Source organism: Oncorhynchus tshawytscha, unplaced genomic scaffold (genome assembly GCF_018296145.1).
Source record: "Oncorhynchus tshawytscha isolate Ot180627B unplaced genomic scaffold, Otsh_v2.0 Un_contig_1952_pilon_pilon, whole genome shotgun sequence".
NCBI lineage: Eukaryota > Metazoa > Chordata > Actinopteri > Salmoniformes > Salmonidae > Oncorhynchus > Oncorhynchus tshawytscha.
In genome coordinates, this window is record NW_024609807.1 from 360,001 (window position 1) to 380,781 (window position 20,781).

A 20,781-nucleotide genomic window follows, 5' to 3' on the forward strand; every position below is an offset into this window, starting at 1 on the left:
GCTGACTGGAGGTAACTGTAGTTCTAAACCAGTTGTCTGTAGCTGACTGGAGGTAACTGTAGTTCTAAACCAGTTGTCTGTAGCTGACTGGAGGTAACTGTAGTTCTAAACCAGTTGTCTGTAGCTGACTGGAGGTAACTCTGTAGTTCTAAATCAGTTGTCTGTAGCTGACTGGAGGTAACTCTGTAGTTCTAAACCAGTTGTCTGTAGCTGACTGGAGGTAACTCTGTAGTTCTAAACCAGTTGTCTGTAGCTGACTGGAGGTAACTCTGTAGTTCTAAATCAGTTGTCTGTAGCTGACTGGAGGTAACTCTGTAGTTCTAAATCAGTTGTCTGTAGCTGACTGGAGGTAACTGTAGTTCTAAACCAGTTGTCTGTAGCTGACTGGAGGTAACTGTAGTTCTAAACCAGTTGTCTGTAGCTGACTGGAGGTAACTGTAGTTCTAAATCAGTTGTCTGTAGCTGACTGGAGGTAACTGTAGTTCTAAATCAGTTGTCTGTAGCTGACTGGAGGTAACTCTGTAGTTCTAAATCAGTTGTCTGTAGCTGACTGGATGTAACTCTGTAGTTCTAAATCAGTTGTCTGTAGCTGACTGGATGTAACTCTGTAGTTCTAAATCAGTTGTCTGTAGCTGACTGGAGGTAACTGTAGTTCTAAACCAGTTGTCTGTAGCTGACTGGATGTAACTCTGTAGTTCTAAACCAGTTGTCTGTAGCTGACTGGAGGTAACTCTGTAGTTCTAAACCAGTTGTCTGTAGCTGACTGGAGGTAACTCTGTAGTTCTAAATCAGTTGTCTGTAGCTGACTGGAGGTAACTCTGTAGTTCTAAATCAGTTGTCTGTAGCTGACTGGAGGTAACTCTGTAGTTCTAAATCAGTTGTCTGTAGCTGACTGGATGTAACTCTGTAGTTCTAAACCAGTTGTCTGTAGCTGACTGGAGGTAACTCTGTAGTTCTAAACCAGTTGTCTGTAGCTGACTGGAGGTAACTGTAGTTCTAAACCAGTTGTCTGTAGCTGACTGGATGTAACTCTGTAGTTCTAAACCAGTTGTCTGTAGCTGACTGGAGGTAACTCTGTAGTTCTAAACCAGTTGTCTGTAGCTGACTGGAGGTAACTCTGTAGTTCTAAATCAGTTGTCTGTAGCTGACTGGAGGTAACTCTGTAGTTCTAAATCAGTTGTCTGTAGCTGACTGGAGGTAACTCTGTAGTTCTAAATCAGTTGTCTGTAGCTGACTGGATGTAACTCTGTAGTTCTAAACCAGTTGTCTGTAGCTGACTGGAGGTAACTCTGTAGTTCTAAACCAGTTGTCTGTAGCTGACTGGATGTAACTCTGTAGTTCTAAACCAGTTGTCTGTAGCTGACTGGAGGTAACTCTGTAGTTCTAAACCAGTTGTCTGTAGCTGACTGGAGGTAACTCTGTAGTTCTAAACCAGTTGTCTGTAGCTGACTGGAGGTAACTCTGTAGTTCTAAATCAGTTGTCTGTAGCTGACTGGAGGTAACTCTGTAGTTCTAAACCAGTAGTCTGTAGCTGACTGGATGTAACTCTGTAGTTCTAAACCAGTTGTCTGTAGCTGACTGGATGTAACTCTGTAGTTCTAAACCAGTTGTCTGTAGCTGACTGGAGGTAACTGTAGTTCTAAACCAGTTGTCTGTAGCTGACTGGATGTAACTCTGTAGTTCTAAACCAGTTGTCTGTAGCTGACTGGAGGTAACTCTGTAGTTCTAAACCAGTTGTCTGTAGCTGACTGGAGGTAACTCTGTAGTTCTAAATCAGTTGTCTGTAGCTGACTGGAGGTAACTCTGTAGTTCTAAATCAGTTGTCTGTAGCTGACTGGAGGTAACTCTGTAGTTCTAAATCAGTTGTCTGTAGCTGACTGGATGTAACTCTGTAGTTCTAAACCAGTTGTCTGTAGCTGACTGGAGGTAACTCTGTAGTTCTAAACCAGTTGTCTGTAGCTGACTGGAGGTAACTGTAGTTCTAAACCAGTTGTCTGTAGCTGACTGGATGTAACTCTGTAGTTCTAAACCAGTTGTCTGTAGCTGACTGGAGGTAACTCTGTAGTTCTAAACCAGTTGTCTGTAGCTGACTGGAGGTAACTCTGTAGTTCTAAATCAGTTGTCTGTAGCTGACTGGAGGTAACTCTGTAGTTCTAAATCAGTTGTCTGTAGCTGACTGGAGGTAACTCTGTAGTTCTAAACCAGTTGTCTGTAGCTGACTGGATGTAACTCTGTAGTTCTAAACCAGTTGTCTGTAGCTGACTGGAGGTAACTCTGTAGTTCTAAACCAGTTGTCTGTAGCTGACTGGAGGTAACTCTGTAGTTCTAAACCAGTTGTCTGTAGCTGACTGGAGGTAACTCTGTAGTTCTAAATCAGTTGTCTGTAGCTGACTGGAGGTAACTCTGTAGTTCTAAACCAGTAGTCTGTAGCTGACTGGATGTAACTCTGTAGTTCTAAACCAGTTGTCTGTAGCTGACTGGATGTAACTCTGTAGTTCTAAACCAGTTGTCTGTAGCTGACTGGAGGTAACTGTAGTTCTAAACCAGTTGTCTGTAGCTGACTGGATGTAACTCTGTAGTTCTAAACCAGTTGTCTGTAGCTGACTGGAGGTAACTCTGTAGTTCTAAACCAGTTGTCTGTAGCTGACTGGAGGTAACTCTGTAGTTCTAAATCAGTTGTCTGTAGCTGACTGGAGGTAACTCTGTAGTTCTAAATCAGTTGTCTGTAGCTGACTGGAGGTAACTCTGTAGTTCTAAATCAGTTGTCTGTAGCTGACTGGATGTAACTCTGTAGTTCTAAACCAGTTGTCTGTAGCTGACTGGAGGTAACTCTGTAGTTCTAAACCAGTTGTCTGTAGCTGACTGGAGGTAACTGTAGTTCTAAACCAGTTGTCTGTAGCTGACTGGATGTAACTCTGTAGTTCTAAACCAGTTGTCTGTAGCTGACTGGAGGTAACTCTGTAGTTCTAAACCAGTTGTCTGTAGCTGACTGGAGGTAACTCTGTAGTTCTAAATCAGTTGTCTGTAGCTGACTGGAGGTAACTCTGTAGTTCTAAATCAGTTGTCTGTAGCTGACTGGAGGTAACTCTGTAGTTCTAAATCAGTTGTCTGTAGCTGACTGGATGTAACTCTGTAGTTCTAAACCAGTTGTCTGTAGCTGACTGGATGTAACTCTGTAGTTCTAAACCAGTTGTCTGTAGCTGACTGGATGTAACTCTGTAGTTCTAAACCAGTTGTCTGTAGCTGACTGGATGTAACTCTGTAGTTCTAAACCAGTTGTCTGTAGCTGACTGGATGTAACTCTGTAGTTCTAAACCAGTTGTCTGTAGCTGACTGGATGTAACTCTGTAGTTCTAAATCAGTTGTCTGTAGCTGACTGGAGGTAACTCTGTAGTTCTAAACCAGTAGTCTGTAGCTGACTGGATGTAACTCTGTAGTTCTAAACCAGTTGTCTGTAGCTGACTGGATGTAACTCTGTAGTTCTAAACCAGTTGTCTGTAGCTGACTGGAGGTAACTCTGTAGTTCTAAATCAGTTGTCTGTAGCTGACTGGAGGTAACTCTGTAGTTCTAAACCAGTTGTCTGTAGCTGACTGGATGTAACTCTGTAGTTCTAAACCAGTTGTCTGTAGCTGACTGGATGTAACTCTGTAGTTCTAAACCAGTAGTTGTTTAGTAAACTGTAAAACATGAACTTGCTTGACCAAGCTGCAGGTCATATGACTGTTTGTTACATGTAATATTTGCTTTGTTTCTCTCCGGTCTTGTGATGAAACAAACGTATGTGTGGTTGAATTTATTCCGCCACTGTGTGACTGTTTGTGTTGTTGTTGTATATTATTGCACATCACGGTGGCGTATGAACGAATGGTTTATTGAGCAAACAACACAACGTCACAACAGGTTACAATATGCCTTGTTTACCGGCTTCCTCTGTGATATTACCCACACACCACTACTGTATGGCATCAGGTCTCACCTCAGTTGGTCTCACTGGTGGTCTCTGTGTGTTCCAGCACGTAAGGACCTGAACAACGTGGCCAACCAGAGGAAGCTGGACATCATGAACAACGTGGCCACCGGCCTCATCTTCATCACCGCCATCATCAACATCTTCATCACCGCATTTGGAGTGCAGAAGACTGGCCTGTACCCCAAAACCTAGACTGAAGACTGGCCTGTACCCCACAACCTAGACAGAAGACTGACCTGTACCCCAAAACCTAGACAGTAGACTGGCCTGTACCCCAAAACCTAGACAGTAGATTGACCTGTACCCCAACACCTAGACAGTAGACTGACCTGTACTCCAAAACCTAGACAGTAGACTGACCTGTACCCCAACACCTAGACAGTAGACTGACCTGTACCCCAAAACCTAGACAGTAGACTGACCTGTACCCCAAAACCTAGACAGTAGACTGACCTGTACCCCTAAACCTAGACAGTAGATTGACCTGTACCCCAAAACCTAGACAGAAGACTGACCTGTACCCCAAAACCTAGACAGTAGACTGACCTGTACCCCTAAACCTAGACAGTAGATTGACCTGTACCCCACAACCTAGACAGTAGACTGACCTGTACCCCACAACCTAGACAGTAGACTGACCTGTACCCCACAACCTAGACAGAAGACTGACCTGTACCCCAAAACCTAGACAGTAGACTGACCTGTACCCCTAAACCTAGACAGTAGATTGACCTGTACCCCAAAACCTAGACAGAAGACTGACCTGTACCCCTAAACCTAGAGTGATATACTTCAGCGATATATCTTTCAAAACGCGGCAATACGGGTTTACTGTTGTTTTCTATTGTAACTTTTTTTTATCAGAAGAGATTTGTAAAAGAAAGATATTAATAATTTAAATGTCAAAAAGTAGAATTGTCTTATTCTAATGTGTATGGCTCAGAAATCAAATTAAAGACAAGTGTTTGGGCTACAGATTAGTCTCTCTAGACAAACGGGTTGCCTCCCACAATTTAACAATGTTCAAGCATGTCCTTGGTCTGGGATTTCCAAGAATAGCTCCAGACCATAGGGTCTTCAGATAATATAAGGGGAAACAGTGACTACTAGTGGTCTTTATTTTACTAATAAAGAATGATACTCACTGTATCCAAAGTGTGTATCTAATGCAATAAACTCCATAAAACAACTGTGTCTTGGTCAAATGTTCTGTTAAGTGAGGGCTGAGACACGTGATACTGAATAAATGTGTTTATTAAGGATAAGTAATATGGCTGGGGAGTAAATGATGACATCAGTTACATGTAATCTGATTACAACAAAAAAATGTAACTGTGATCACTTATGTTACCAGCAAAAACACTGTATTCAGATTACAGATACTTTAGGAAAAACGAGATGATTACTTCTTGGATTACTTTTTAAAGGATGTTTTGCAAAAAAACTACATTATGACAGCTTTCTGCTTTCTCAATGACATTCCATTAAGCATTGACAAAAGGAGCAAGTTTAAAGGTCAAATGCAGCTGTTTTTATCTCAATATCAAATCTTTTCTAGCTAACAATGAAGTGCCTTATTGTGATTTCAATTAAAATGGTCAAAAATAAACAAAAAAAATGCTTCTTGGCAAAGAACAATTTCTATTGGTCTGAGTTGGGAAGGGAATACTGAAAACTAGCTGTTATTGGCCGAGAGGTTTGGAACGCTCTTTCTTATTGGTCGATTAACTCCTTTACCAGATGGTGATTTCACCAGGCAGGGCAAAACTCCATCCTACCAAAACAGGCTGAAATTTCAGGCGGTCTTTTCAAACAGCTCTTATACTAAAAGGAGCATAATCATCATTTTCACCACACAGTATTATTCCAACCTCATAGTGAGGAAATATACACTGAGTGGACAAAACATTAGGAACACCTGCTCTTTCCATGACATAGACTGACCAGGTGAAAGATATGATCCCTTATTGATGTCACCTATTACATCCACTTCAATCAGTGTAGATGAAGGAGAAGAGACAGGCTAAATAATGATTTGTAAGCCTTGAGACAACTAAGACATGGATTGTGTATGTGTGCCATTCAGAATGTAATAGTGCCTTTGAACAGGGTATGGTAGTAAGGCGCACCTTGGGTTTTTCACGCTCAACAGTTTCCTGTGTGTATCAAGAGTGGTCCACCACCCAAAGGACATCCAGCCAACTTGACACAACTGTAGGAATCAATACAGTCAACGTGGGCCAGCATCCCTGTGGAACGCTTTCCACACACCTGGAACCCTCTCGGCAAAAGGGGGTGCAACTCAATATTAGGAAGGTATTCCTAATGTTTTGTACAATTGATGTATATAAAACACAGGACAATCACATTTTTGACAGTATGGGCCTTCAGGTTTATTCCACCTGAGCAAGTCTGACCACAAAGTCAGAGTCCACTGTGATGACACACCAACTGATAACCACCAATCAGAGTCCACTGTGATGACACACCAACTGATGACCACCAATCAGAGACCACTATGATGACACACCAACTGATGACCACCAATCAGAGACCACTGTGATGACAAATGCGATTGATGGATTATTTTAGTATTCTTCGAATCAAAATGTAACAAAGTAATCAGATTACGTTACTGAGTTTGGGTAATTAGGACAGGTAATTAGGACAGGTAATTAGTGCTGTAACAGATTACATTGGACAGGTAATTAGTAACGGTACTGTAACAGATTACATTGGACAGGTAATTAGTAACTGTGCTGTAACAGATTACATTTGTAAAGCAACCTAACCAACCCTGGACAAATAAGTCATTACATGATCAAGGCTTTGGTCTGTGGCCACTCAGGTGACCGAACCAGACACATTCCTTGGGCCACGTCTGGGTGGGTGACAACTGGTGTGTGTGTGTGTGTGTGTGAGTGTGTAAGGGGTACACACACTACACCACCTTGGCGCCAGGGGACTGGACTGGGACAGTATGGGAGGTGGTCAACACTGACAGCTGGAATTATCACAACTGTCATTGACAGTGGATTACAATGAACACATTGCTGTACCCGCCTACACACACATACTTAGACATACACAAAAGTAGATTGTAGGCAACAAAAGACATAATACTGTGTATAGCTCTCAAAGTACACGAGACACGAGACACAAAGTCATGGGCTCACTACAAACGGCTAGACTTACATTAAAACGCTTGTTGACGTTTCCAAACAGTGTTAGAACTTCAGAGGGTTTGACAATAAACTGTTATCATGATCTGTGATGAGGTGAGGAAGTGTTTACCCAAGTGCGCCCTCTTCTGTTTGAAATACCTGGCAAGTAATCAAAGAGCTGCACGAGGAAGGGTCTAGAATAGAGTGTGTTCTATGGTGAAAGTCTCTCTGCTACAGAGGAAAGCCCGTTCATTTCTCTCGTGACCCTCCCGCCAGCGTCTGATGTTGAAAGACTCGTGCACGTACGGCGGTGGAGTGGAGGGAGGCCATTCTCGTGAACGCGCATCCCGATCCTTACGTCACTGAAGCGCCCTGGCTCGGGATCTACTGGTAGTGCTGGCAATAGACGAGAAAAATATCAACTGCTCGGAAAAGAGGCATTTTCTATCGGTTGTAACGGTTACTCAACGGATAACGGTTCTATCTGACGCCGGATACGGATAATTGACACAACTGGACTAACCGGATTTATGAGAAGAAGGTAGGTGACATTTTAAAAGTGATTTTCTAGGTTGAAGCCCACTTCTGACTGGGCTGAGAAGTGGACAGTCTAATTGCCGTGAGTGTGTGTGTGTGTCTCAGGAAAGAGCAGTCATGTACATGTGTTGAGTGTGTGTGGTGTGTTATACGGTAGTTCTGACAGCATGCCTGTTGTAATTAACTCTAATTATAGCAGCTTTACTTAGTTGTTGTCTCGAGTTGTTGGGCTCTTGTGCAGCGCGAGATAGGAGGGAAAATGTATTTAGCGGTTGAGGAAAAGAGGTGTCTCGTTTCACTGGGGTTTAACACAACGTAGGTATGTTATGTATTCTACTATTCAATGTGTTCATGTGTTTCCTCAGAGGAATAGTCCGTCTTATAGCCGACTACAGCGGGTATGAATCAGTGCGTTGCGTTGTTTTGTCGGTGTAGTGAGCGGGGTCTTCTAGACTGCCGTTGAGGGTTCATTTGACTGTCTTACTTACTGAAGGTTTGTCTTTGACTTGTCAGTCTTAACGAAAGAGCTGTCAACTCGCTGCGTGGCCAACACAGCACGTCGACACCCGCTCTACCGAGGAGCCAACAACCTAGTCCAGCAAGTTGTTACATTGTTGCTACGCTGTGTGGATACAACGTGTATCGCCAGGCCTATTCGGCAACATTGTAGCCAGACGTTATTGTTGTAAACACAAAAGCTATAGAAAGATTTACGACAGCTCCGATTAGATAGACTCATTATTTTATCTACGACACGCTTTCCTACGGGAATGACTTGTTTATAGGAGATTTACCTCCAAAGTGTAATGTTGCCGCCCGTTGAAATGGCATTTCCCCAGCTCCTCCCATGAGCACAGGAGTCAAATAACCCTGGCGCGGCTCCCTTCCAGAATACCCAATCTGAACTAAACATTAGACCTTCTAAAGTGTTTGTAAACGCCCTGTGTAATTGACTGTAGCCTGTTCCAAAGCACCCGTGATTGACTTGGACGTAAATGTAAGAGGAGGCGGTATTTGTGGGCATTTCCCGGTATCCATTAGACGACTCGTATCCTCCAGACAGCGGGCAACAGGTTGCTTCATGACTGGGGCTAAACGTTGTCATCGACCCCTTGTTATTCACGCGTCACTGGGCCTGGGTTTACCTCAAACAGCCTAAGAACTACTCAGTAATAATGCTGCTCCCTAACTAGATTAGTTTGACAGAATAACAACATTGTATTTTGTTTTACTATTCTTTGAACGGTAGTATTTTTCAGCAAGCTACAGTAAGCCTAGTTTGTAACGGCAGTAGGTACCGTCTGTATTTTTCATGAAGTCGTTAATTACCGGAGAAGTTACCTTCAGATCATACACTTTTTAAAACATTTTAGTTTAGTTTATTAGCTCGTGCTGCAGCTACTCTTCCTGGGTTCTGTTCAATATTGTACATGTCATACGTTACACAATGCTGTGTGTCCTGGCCTTTTGACTGATCATTGATTAGTCAGTTGACTGATAATTGATTATGTCTGTCTGTCTGCCTGTCAGTCTGCCTGTCTGTATGAGAGATAATTAAGGAGTGAGTGAATGAATGAATGAGCGAATGACTGTTATGTTGTTCAGTACTAACTCCACTGTGAGGGGGCCAACAGTCTGTCTCAGTGTCAGAGCCCACCTGCTATAGAGGAGATAAGGCCCTAATAACATGTCACCCTACCCCAGTCCATATTCAAGGCCTTATGTCAGACTGCTCCACTGTAAGGCCTTATGCCAGGCTGCTCCACTGTAAGGCCTTATGCCAGGCTGCTCCACTGTAAGGCCTTATGCCAGGCTGCTCCACTGTAAGGCCTTATCCCAGGCTGCTCCACTGTAAGGCCTTATCCCAGGCTGCTCCACTGTAAGGCCTTATGCCAGGCTGCTCCACAGCCCTCCTCCCACTAGAGGAGTTGGGACCAGGTACAGCCCCCTGTGGGGACATTGGACCCTGGTTACAGGGATATGACTGATAACAGCGACCTCTCTGTTTCATCTGGTTGTTATGGGAGACAGCTGACCTGTTGGAGGATGGATCTTTGATGGGTCTTTTTCCTGCTGGTAGAGTTTCATTCGATCCTGCGTGGCACAGCGGTCTAAGGCCCTGCATCTCAGTGCTAGAGGTGTCACTACAGACCCTGGTTTGATCCCGGGCTGTATTACAACCGGCCGTGATCGAGAGTCCCATAGGGCGTCGCACAATTGGCCCAGCGTCGTTCAGGTTTAGGGGAAGGTTTGGCCAGGGTGGGCCGTCATTGTAAATAAGAATTGGTTCTTAACTGACTTGCCTAGTTAAATAGAGGTTAAATAAAATAAAATTCTTTGAATGGTGTAGAATGAAAGAGGATGACATTGACACTGGCATACTATTGACCTACTATAGATAACATACTGTACATTTTTTGTTTTTGTTTAATGGAAATTTAATGAACTAGTCACGACAACCTCCTCTAGTTGTTGATTTATAGTTTTCACCTCCCCCCTGACCCCTATCCCAGTACCTGGTGGACACCTGGTTACACCCCCCCCCCGACCCCTATCCCAGTACCTGGTGACATCTGGTTTCACCTCCCCTCTGACCCCTATCCCAGTACCTGGTGACACCTGGTTTCACCTCCCCTTTGACCCCTATCCCAGTACCTGGTGATACTGCCTGAGTTGTTTGTGGAGTCCAATATGTGCAAGTCAAGACCTGCCATCTCTCACTTCTGTAACTTCAAGTTGACTAAAAATAAGCACTTGTGGTGTGTGTGTGTGTGTGTGTGTGTGTGTGTTATCATGTATCAGCTTGCTAGAGTCTAATGGATAAGGATATTGCTGAGTGAGAGAAATTATATTAATGTATTGTATAGGAAGGATAATGCTGCAGTGTAGAGGAAGGATAATGCTGTACTGAATATGAAGGATAATGTTGTATTGCAGAGGAAGGATAATGCTGTACCGAATATGAAGGATAATGTTGTAGTGTAGAGGAAGGATAATGCTGTAGTGTAGAGGAAGGATAATTCTGTAGTGTAGAGGAAGGATATTGCTCTATTGTAGAGGAAGGATAATGCTGCATTGTAGAGGAAGGATAATGTCGTAGCGCAGAGGAAGGATAATGCTGTAATGTAGAGGAAGGATAATGCTGTATTGTAGAGGAATGATAATGCTGTAACTCAGAGGAAGGATAATGCTGTAACGCAGAGGAAGGATAATGCTGCAACGTAGAGGAAGGATAATGCTGTATTGTAGACGAAGGATAGTCCGCTACTGTAGAGGAAGGATAATGCTCCATTGTAGAGGAAGGATAATGCTGTAATGTAGAAGAAGGATAATGCTGTAATATAGAGGAAGGATAATGCTGTATTGTAGAGGAAGGATATTCCTCTATTGTAGAGGAAGGATAATGCTGTAGTATAGAGGAAGGATAATGCTGTATTGTTGGCCTTATACACAGTAATAACACTATGTTTCCCGTAGAACCCAAAAAATTGGGGTTAGCACTTCAGAACGTATTTAACTGAAGAAAAATGTAGATTTTGAGATTGTTTAATTTTGGTGGAGTTAGCTCAATCTGGGCAAACGTATTAGATTCCTGCTGAGCTGAAGAAAGCCAAGCTCTTACTTTCACTTCTTTCCCACCCCATATTCATTTCTTCTCTTTTGCAGCAATGAGTTCACTTATGTGTTGGATGGCAGCTGTTGTAATGAAAATGTAGGTTTATACCAGGTGTGTGTGTGTGTGTACAGGCCCCCAGGATTCCACATAAAGCCTGTTTACCCACATAATAATCATGTGGTGGGTGATTATGTTTGTCTTATTTCACACATGTGAGTTGGAGAGTTTTTTTTGTTTTGCATTTCCCAACTCCCCCTGAGAGCTGGGTTACAGCCACCCATTATCAATGGCTTCCCTGGAGCAATAAGTGTTAAGTGCCTTGCTCAAGGACACGTCAACAGATTTTTGTTCACCTTTTCTGCACAGGGATTCGAACTAGCGACCTTTTGGTTACTGGTGCAACACTCTAACCACTTGGCTACCTGTCACTTGCATATATTTAGCTGATTGTGCTATTACACATTGATGTCAGGGTTATGCCAGAATAAACTATCCCTTTCACACCCCTTTCTCACACCTAACAAAGGGATATTACCCTGTCTCCTCCCCCCTATACATATCTACCTCCATCACTCTAGTATCCCTCTCCTCCCCCCTATACATATCTACCTCCATCACTCCAGTATCCCTGTCTCCTCCCCCCTATACATATCTACCTCCATCACTCCAATATCCCTGTCACCTTACCCCTATACATATCTACCTCCATCACTCCAGTATCCCTGTCTCCTCCCCCTATACATATCTACCTCCATCACTCCAGTATCCCTGTCTCCTACCCCTATACATATCTACCTCCATCACTCCAGTATCCCTGTCTCCTACCCCTATACATATCTACCTCCATCACTCCAGTATCCCTGTCTCCTCCCCCTATACATATCTACCTCCATCACTCCAGTATCCCTGTCTCCTTACCCCTATACATATCTACCTCCATCACTCCAGTATACCTCCTGTCTCACTCCAGTATCCCTGTCCCCCTATACATATCTACCTCCATCACTCCAGTATCCCTGTCTCACTTCCCCCTATACATATCTACCTCCATCACTCCAGTATCCCTGTCTCCTACCCCTATACATATCTACCTCCATCACTCCAGTATCCCTGTCACCTTACCTCTATACATATCTACCTCCATCACTCCAGTATCCCTGTCTCTTACCTCTATACATATCTACCTCCATCACTCCAAATCAAAATCAAATCAAATTACCCCTTACATATCTACCTCCATCACTCCAGTATCCCTGTCTCCTCCCCCTATACATATCTACCTCCATCACTCCAGTATCCCTGTCTCCTTCATAAATGACCAGCACCCCTATACATATCTACCTCCATCACTGGAGCAGCAGCATGGCCAGTATCCCAAGGAGTCTCATGTCACCCCTATACATATCTACCTCCAGTTGAAATCACTCCAGCAGCATCCCTGGGGACAGCAAGGAGTCATCATGTCAGGTAGTCCTGGAGCTCCCCCTATACAGAAAGAGAGAAGGAGAGAATTAGAGAACCTCCATCACAGGACTCCAGTATCCCTGACCTTACCCCTATACACTATCTGGACCTGAGACAGGAGGGGTCCATCACTCCAGTATCCCTGTCAGGGCCAAACCCCCACTTTGCCAAATATCTACCTCCACCACTTACCAGACAATCCCTGTCTCCTTACCAAGGGGGGCCTATACATATCAGTGAATACCTCCATCACTCCAGTATCCCTGTCAGTAAGCCAGTGACCCAGCCCCCTTAGACAGAGAATCCACCTCCATCACTCCAGTATCCCTTGTCTCTCCTGGGCCAGACCCCCACTACATAGTCTACCTCCATCACTCCAGTATCCCTGTCTCCTGCCCCCCTAGGGACAATACATATCTACCTCAAATCAGAGAGATCAGGTCCAGTATCCCTGTCAATGCTTTGTAGGTTAGCAGTAAAACCTTGAAATCAGCCCCTTTGACAGGAAGCCACAGAGGCTAGCACTGGAGTAATACCTCCATGGTTCTCCAGTATCTGAAGTTTATTTAGTGCTTTATCTCGGAAAATAGAGCTTACTAGAAGTGACAAAAGCATGGATTAATTTTTTCTGCATCATTTTTGGACCTGATTTTTGCAATGTTACGTACAACCAACCTCCATCATCCAGTATCCCTGTCACCTTACCTCTGATACATCATCTACCTCCATCACTACAACCAGTATCCCTTTGTTTCTGGGACCTAGAACAAGCCCTATACATATCTCCACCTCCATCACTCGAGGGCAGTATGTTTCATTGAAATGTACAGCTGTGTGTCATCCGCATAGCAGTGAAAGTTTACATTATGTTTTCGAATAACATCCCCAAGAGGTAAAATATATAGTGAGAACAATAGTGGTCCTAAATCGGAACCTTGAGGAACACCGAAATTTACAGTTGATTTGTCAGAGGACAAACCATTCACAGAGACAAACTGATATCTTTCCCAGATAAGATCTAAACCAGGCCAGAACTTGTCCGTGTAGGCCAATTTGGGTTTCAATCTCTCCAAAAGAATGTGGTGATCTCCATGGTATCGGCACTAAGGTCTAGGAGCACGAGGACAGATGCAGAGCCCCCGATGCCATTAAAACATTTACCACCTTCACAAGTGCCGTCTCAGTACTATGATGGGGTCTAAAACCAGACTGAAGCATTTCCATTGTTTGTCTTCAGGAAGGCAGTGAGTTGCTGAGCAACAGCCTTCTCTAAAATTTTTGAGAGGAATGGAAGATCTAGGCCGATAGTTTTTTATATTTTCTGGGTCAAGGTTTGGCTTTTTCCAGTATCCCTGTCTCCTCCCCCTATACATATCTACCTCCATCACTCCAGTATCCTTGTCTCATCGCTGCTCCTGTACGGGCTCGGGAGAGACGAAGGTTGAAAGTCATGCGTCCTCCATACACAACCCAACCAAGCCGCACTGGTTCTTAACACAGCGCCCATCCAACCCGGAAGCCAGCCGCACCAATGTGTCGGAGGAAACACCGTGCACCTGGCAACCTTGGTTCGCGCGCACTGCGCCCGGCCCGCCACAGGAGTCGCTGGTGCGCGATGAGACAAGGACATCCCTACCGGCCAAGCCCTCCCTAACCCGGAGCGAACCCAGAGTCTCTGGTGGCACAGCTGGCGCTGCAGTACAGCGCCCTTAACCACTGCGCCACCCGGGAATTATGGGGTATTGTGTGTAGATCTGTGGCACAACATGTCAAGTCAAGGGTGTTGAATGCTTTCTGAAGGCTCTGTGTTAAATCAAACACCACTGTATATCAGAGTTATTTGTAACTGTTTGGAGAGCAATATTCATCTTGAATTCTATGCTTTGAGATACACAAGCCTTCTCTGTTGTTTTTCAACATTATCAACAAATATCGATGTTGTCTTTAAACTTTTCATATCTCATGAGTTGAATAGAACCCACGTGAATGAATGTTTAATTCAGTTTAATTCAGTTTAATTCAGTTTAATTCAGTCTAATTCTATCCCTGAGCTTTATCTAGAGCCGACATCACCCTGACATTTTGTATGTGGTTTGCCCTGGCTACATCTTAATTAGGTGTCCCCAGTTTTCCTCCAACTTGCTTTATAATCTGTTTCTGTTCTTCGGAGATCCATTGATTTTAATCTTAAAACGGAGTGCCAAATGGCACCCTATTCCATATTTAGTGCACTACTTTTGACCTGGGATGTAGTGCCATTTGGGTCACTCCATATTTAGTGCACTACTTTTGACCTGGGATGTAGTGCCATTTGGGTCACTCCATATTTAGTGCACTACTTTTGACCTGGGATGTAGTGCCATTTGGGCCACTCCATATTTAGTGCACTACTTTTGACCTGGGAAGTAGTGCCATTTGGGCCACGGACTTAGTGATATGCTGAGGCCTGTTGCACACATCGCCATGGGAACAGTGACACATGTACATGACAGTCACACCACCTGGATTAGGAGACGTTTGGTTGGTCTCTTGTTGCAGCTCATGAGTTCGTGAGCCAATAAGGACATATTTGGAAAACACTTGGATCTTACTTGCTTCAGTGGTTCTGTTCAATTTGCCTTACAAGCTGTTTCCCTCTGTCACTCTCTGTCTCTCTCTCACTCATCTGTCTGTCTCTCTCTCTCTCACTCATCTGTCTCTCTCTCACTCTCTCTCTCTCTCTCACTCGTCTGTCTGTCTGTCTGTATCTCTCTCACGCATCTGTCTGTCTGTCTGTCTCTGTCTGTCTGTCTGTCTGTCTGTCTGTCTGTCTCTCTGTCTGTCTGTCTGTCTGTCTGTCTCTGTCTCTCTCTCATCTGTCTGTCTGTCTGTCTGTCTGTCTGTCTGTCTGTCTGTCTGTCTGTCTGTCTGTCTGTCTGTCTGTCTGTCTGTCTGTCTGTCTGTCTGTCTGTCTGTCTCTGTCTCTCTGTCTGTCTGTCTCTCTCACTCGTCTGTCTCTCTCTCTGTCTGTCTGTCTGTCTGTCTGTCTGTCTGTCTGTCTGTCTGTCTGTCTGTCTGTCTGTCTGTCTGTCTGTCTGTCTGTCTGTCTGTCTGTCTGTCTGTCTGTCTGTCTGTCTGTCTGTCTGTCTGTCTGTCTGTCTGTCTGTCTGTCTGTCTGTCTGTCTGTCTGTCTGTCTCTGTCTCTCTCTCTCTCTCTCTCACTCTGTCTCTGTCTCTCTGTCTCTCTGTCTGTCTGTCTGTCTGTCTGTCTGTCTGTCTGTCTGTCTGTCTGTCTGTCTGTCTGTCTGTCTGTCTGTCTGTCTCTGTCTGTCTGTCTGTCTCTCTGTCTCTGTCTGTCTCTGTCTGTCTGTGTCTGTCTGTCTGTCTGTCTGTCTGTCTGTCTGTCTCTGTCTGTCTGTCTGTCTCTCTCACTCATCTGTCTCTCTCTCTCTCTCTCATCTGTCTCTCTCTCTCTCACTCATCTGTCTCTCTCTCTCTCTCACTCATCTGTCTCTCACTCATCTGTCTCTCTCTCACTCATCTGTCTCTCTCTCACTCATCTGTCTCTCTCTCACTCATCTGTCTCTCTCTCACTCATCTGTCTCTCTCTCTCTCTCACTCATCTGTCTCTCTCTCTCACTCATCTGTCTCTCTCTCTCACTCATCTGTCTCTCTCTCACTCATCTGTCTGTCTCTCTCACTCATCTGTCTGTCTCTCTCACTCATCTGTCTCTCCCTCCCTCACTCGTCTCTCTCTCTCTCTTGTTCAATTCAAGGGGCTTTATTGGCATGGGAAACATGTGTTAACATTGCCAAAGCAAGTGAGGTAGATAATATATAGAGTGAAATAAACAATAAAAATTAACAGTAGACATTACACATACAGAAGTTTCAAAACAATAAAGACATGACAAATGTCATATTATATATATACAGTGTTGTAACAATGTACAAATGGTTAAAGTACACAAGGGAAAATAAATAAGATTTTGATTCAATTGGATTTGATCTTTGTGTGTGTGTGTGTGTGTAATGGTTGCCTGGAGGCAGGGTCCTGGCCTGCTGTATCCAGGTGTGTGTTTGGTGGCCTGTGGGGGGAGAGAACAGATGGACAGTTAAGTGTTTGTGTTTGCACATGTGTGTTTATGTGGCCTTGCGTGTGTGTTTATGTGGCCGTGTGTGTGTGTGGCCGTGTGTGTGTGTGTCTGACTGGTTGTGACATTAGCAGAGGTGGCCAGAGCACTCCAGCCTTCAGCTCTGATCCTCAGCCATTCAGTCCCATTCAAATTCAAATACTTCCGGCTTCATGCGCCATCTGGAGATTTCCATAGGAACACATGGATGACGTCAGCGCTGTCACTATCTACTGGTTTTAATGTCTATGCAAGGATCAGGGAAGGTTAAAGCGTATCCTAGATGTGTACCTAGGGGTGTCTTCCACCAGACTGCTGGTCTGTGGGACTGCTCTGGTTCAGTTCCCCCCCAGTCATAGTGACACAGGCATGGAGAGGCCAGCTTGTGTTTCCCTGTAGCTGGGTCTGGTGTTACTGGGCCTGGGTAGAGGTGGAGGATAGGATGGTAGCTGGGTCTGGTGTTACTGGTTCTGGGTTGAGGTGGAGGATAGGATGGTAGCTGGGTCTGGTTACTGGGTCTGGGTAGAGGTGGAGGATAGGATGGTAGCTGGGTCTGGTTACTGGGTCTGGGTAGAGGTGGAGGATAGGAAGGTAGCTGGGTTTGGTGTTACTGGGTCTGGGTAGAGGTGGAGGATAGGATGGTAGCTGGGTCTGGTTACTGGGTCTGGGTAGAGGTGGAGGATAGGATAGGATGGTAGCTGGGTCTGGTTACTGGGCCTGGGTGGAGGATAGGATGGTAGCTGGGTCTGGGGAGGTGGAGGATAGGATGGTTACTGGGTCTGGGTAGAGGTGGAGGATAGGATGGTTACTGGGTCTGGGTAGAGGTGGAGGATAGGATGGTTACTGGGTCTGGGTAGAGGTGGAGGATAGGATGGTTACTGGGTCTGGGTGGAGGATAGGATGGTTACTGGGCCTGGGTGGAGGATAGGATGGTAGCTGGGTCTGGGTAGAGGTGGAGGATAGGATGGTAAACAGAGGCCTGACTTGGCAGACATGTTTATGTCTGTGTTGCCATCTGTGACTGTGTGTGTGTGTTCTGTATGTGTTCTCTGTGTGTGTGTTTGTTCTGTATGTTTGTGTTCTGTTTGTGTTCTGTATGTGTGTGTGTGTGTTCCGTGTGTGTGTTGTGTGTATGTTCCGTGTGTGTGTTGTGTGTATGTTCCGTGTGTGTGTGTGTGTTCTCTGCAGTCTGTGTCTCCGGTGTGTTTCCAGGTCTGGACTTCCGATTGGAGCCCGAGAGGGAGGGAGAGAGAGAGGGAGGGAGAGAGGAGGGAGAGAGAGAGAGAGAGGGAGGGAGGGGGGAGGGAGAGGGAGGGGGGGGAGAGAGGGAGGGAGGGGGAGGGAGGGAGGGAGAGAGAGAGGGAGGGAGGGAGAGAGAGAGGGCGGCAGAGAGAGAGGCAGAGAGAGAGGCAGAGAGAGAGAGAGGCAGAGAGAGAGGCAGAGAGAGAGAGATATGAAGAGGGACAGAGAGAGAAGCACAACACAAACAGAGCCCCTTAGAGCCCCAGGACAGCAACACAATTAGACCTAACCACATCATGAGAAAATAAAAAGAGAATTATATGACACATTGGAAAACAGAGCAAACTAGAAAGCTATGTGTCCCTAAACAAAGAGTACACAGTGGCAGAATACCTGACCACTGGGACTGGCCCAAACTTAAGGAAATATTTTACTAAATACAGACTCAGTGAACATAGCCTTGCTATTGAGAAAGGCCGCTGTAGGCAGACCTGGCTCTCAAGAGAAGACAGGCTATGTGCTCACTGCCCACAAAATGAGGTGGAAACTGAGCTGCACTTCATAACCTCCTGCCCAATATAGGACCATATTAGAGACACATATTTCCCTCAGATTACACAGATCCACAAAGAATTTGAAAACAAATCCAATGTTGATAAACTCCCATATCTACTGGGTGAAATACCACAGTGTGACATCACAGCAGCAAGATTTGTGACCTGTTGTACTTTATCCATTTGCACATCGTTGAGAGAGAGAGACCTCTGTCTTCCTACCTCTTCAGTGGTTACTGTATCACCACTGTAAGCCAAATATTCTTTAGCCTCCTGAGGTTGAAGAGGCCCTGTTGCGCCTTCCTCACCACACTGTCTGTGTGGGTGGGTCATTTCAGTTTGTCAGTGTTGTGTACGCCAAGGAACTTGAAGCTTTCATTCTTCTCCACTGCGGTCCCGACAGATGTAGATAGGGTGGTGCCCCCTCTGCTGTTTCCTGAAATCCACGATCATTTCCTTTGTTGAGTGAGGTTGTTTTCCAGGCACCACACTCCCAGAGCCCTCACCTCCTCCCTATAGGCAGTCTCGTTATCATTGGTAATCAAGCCTACTACTGTTGTCATCTACAAACTTGATGATTGAGTTGGAGGCGTGCTTGGCCAGTCATGGGTGAACAGGGAATGCAGGAGGGGGCTGAGCACGCACCCTTGTGGGGCCCCAGTGTTGAGGATCAGCGGAGTGGTGGTGATGTTTCCTACCTTCACCACCTGGGTGGGAACCATGGCTACTGTATTTGGGAACCATGGCTACTGTATTTGGTATTTATCACTTATTGGTGTTACACTAATTGTGGTAACATTTCATTCAGCTGGAGAAGGTTGATATACCCTCTAGTGGTTATAAAGACATTCTAGACTGTCAGAAGGTTGATATACCCTCTAGTGGTTATATAGAGATTCTAGACTGTCAGAAGGTTGATATACCCTCTAGTGGTTATAAAGAGATTCTAGACTGTCAGAAGGTTGATATACCCTCTAGTAGTTATATAGAGATTCTAGACTGTCAGAAGGTTGATATACCCTCTAGTAGTTATATAGAGATTCTAGACTGTCAGAAGGTTGATATACCCTCTAGTAGTTATATAGAGATTCTAGACTGTCAGAAGGTTGATATACCCTCTAGTAGTTATATAGAGATTCTAGACTGTCAGAAGGTTGATATACGTGTGTGTGTGTGTGTGTGTGTTCTAGTAGTTATATAGAGATTCTAGACTGTCAGAAGGTTGATATACTTTCTAGTAGTTATATAGAGATTCTAGACTGTCAGAAGGTTGATATACCCTCTAGTAGTTATATAGAGATTCTAGACTGTGTGTGGTTATATAGAGATTCTAGACTGTCAGAATGATATACCCTCTAGTGGTTATGCCCTGGAGATTCTAGACTGTCAGAGGTTGATATTCTAGTGGTTATATAGAGATTCTAGACTGTCAGGTTGATACTGTTACCCTCAGTGGTTATCTTTGATCCTGCTGAATGAGGTGCCTTCTATTCCTAATGGAGGAGGATCAGACTGTCTGTCTGTCATGTTACCTGTCTGTTCTGCCTGAGGGTGCCAGACTGTTATCATGTTACCTGTGGAGGAGGAGTCTGTCTGTTATCATGTTACCTCTGGAGGAGGAGTCAGACTGTTATCTGTTACCTGTCTGTTATCATGTTCTGAGGGTGGAGGAGGTGTCAGACTGTTATCTGTCTGTCTGTCTGTCTGAGGGTCCTTCTCATGTTCTCTCTGTCTGTCTGTCTGTCCTTCTCTCTCAAGTCTCTCTAGAGGTTGTCTTATGTCTGTCTGTCTGTCTGTCTGTCTGTCAGGGCTCTCTCAAGTACTCTCTGTCTGTCCTTCTATTCTGTCTGTCTGTCTGTCCCCTCTATTCTCAAGTCTCTCTGTCTGTCTGTCTGTCTGTCTGTCTCTCAAGTCTCTCTGTCTGTCTGTCCTTCTCTCTCAAGTCTCTCTGTCTGTCTGTCTGTCTCTCTCTCTGTCTCTCTGTCTGTCTGTCTCTGTCTGTCTGTCTCTCTGTCTGTCTGTCTGTCTGTCTGTCTGTCTGTCTGTCTGTCTGTCTCTCTCTGTCTGTCTGTCCTTCTCAAGTCTCTCTGTCTGTCTGTCCTTCTCTCTCAAGTCTCTCTT

General features: G+C 44.8%; 2 protein-coding genes across 11 annotated transcripts in view; both read left to right on the forward strand.

Moving 5' to 3' along the window:
* ninj2 (ninjurin 2) overlaps window positions 1-5,160 on the forward strand; it is a 66,838-nt gene extending 61,678 nt beyond the window's left edge. For both annotated transcript variants that reach the window (XM_042318522.1, XM_042318523.1), the window contains exon 4: window positions 4,015-5,160. In XM_042318522.1, the coding sequence (XP_042174456.1) occupies window positions 4,015-4,163 (149 nt within the window). In that variant the 3' untranslated portion in view covers window positions 4,164-5,160. The remainder of the gene's footprint in view (window positions 1-4,014) is intronic.
* A 2,275-nt stretch (window positions 5,161-7,435) lies between these two features.
* Window positions 7,436-20,781, forward strand: part of LOC112242229 (ELKS/Rab6-interacting/CAST family member 1) — a 238,353-nt gene continuing 225,007 nt past the window's right edge. For 2 of the 9 annotated variants that reach the window (XM_042318526.1, XM_042318532.1), the window contains exon 1: window positions 7,438-7,676. The gene's annotated coding sequence lies outside the window, so the exon portion shown is untranslated. Of the gene's footprint in view, window positions 7,677-20,781 lie in introns of all 9 variants that reach the window. The other 7 variants (XM_042318530.1, XM_042318533.1, XM_042318531.1 and 4 more) reach the window with 5 other exon arrangements.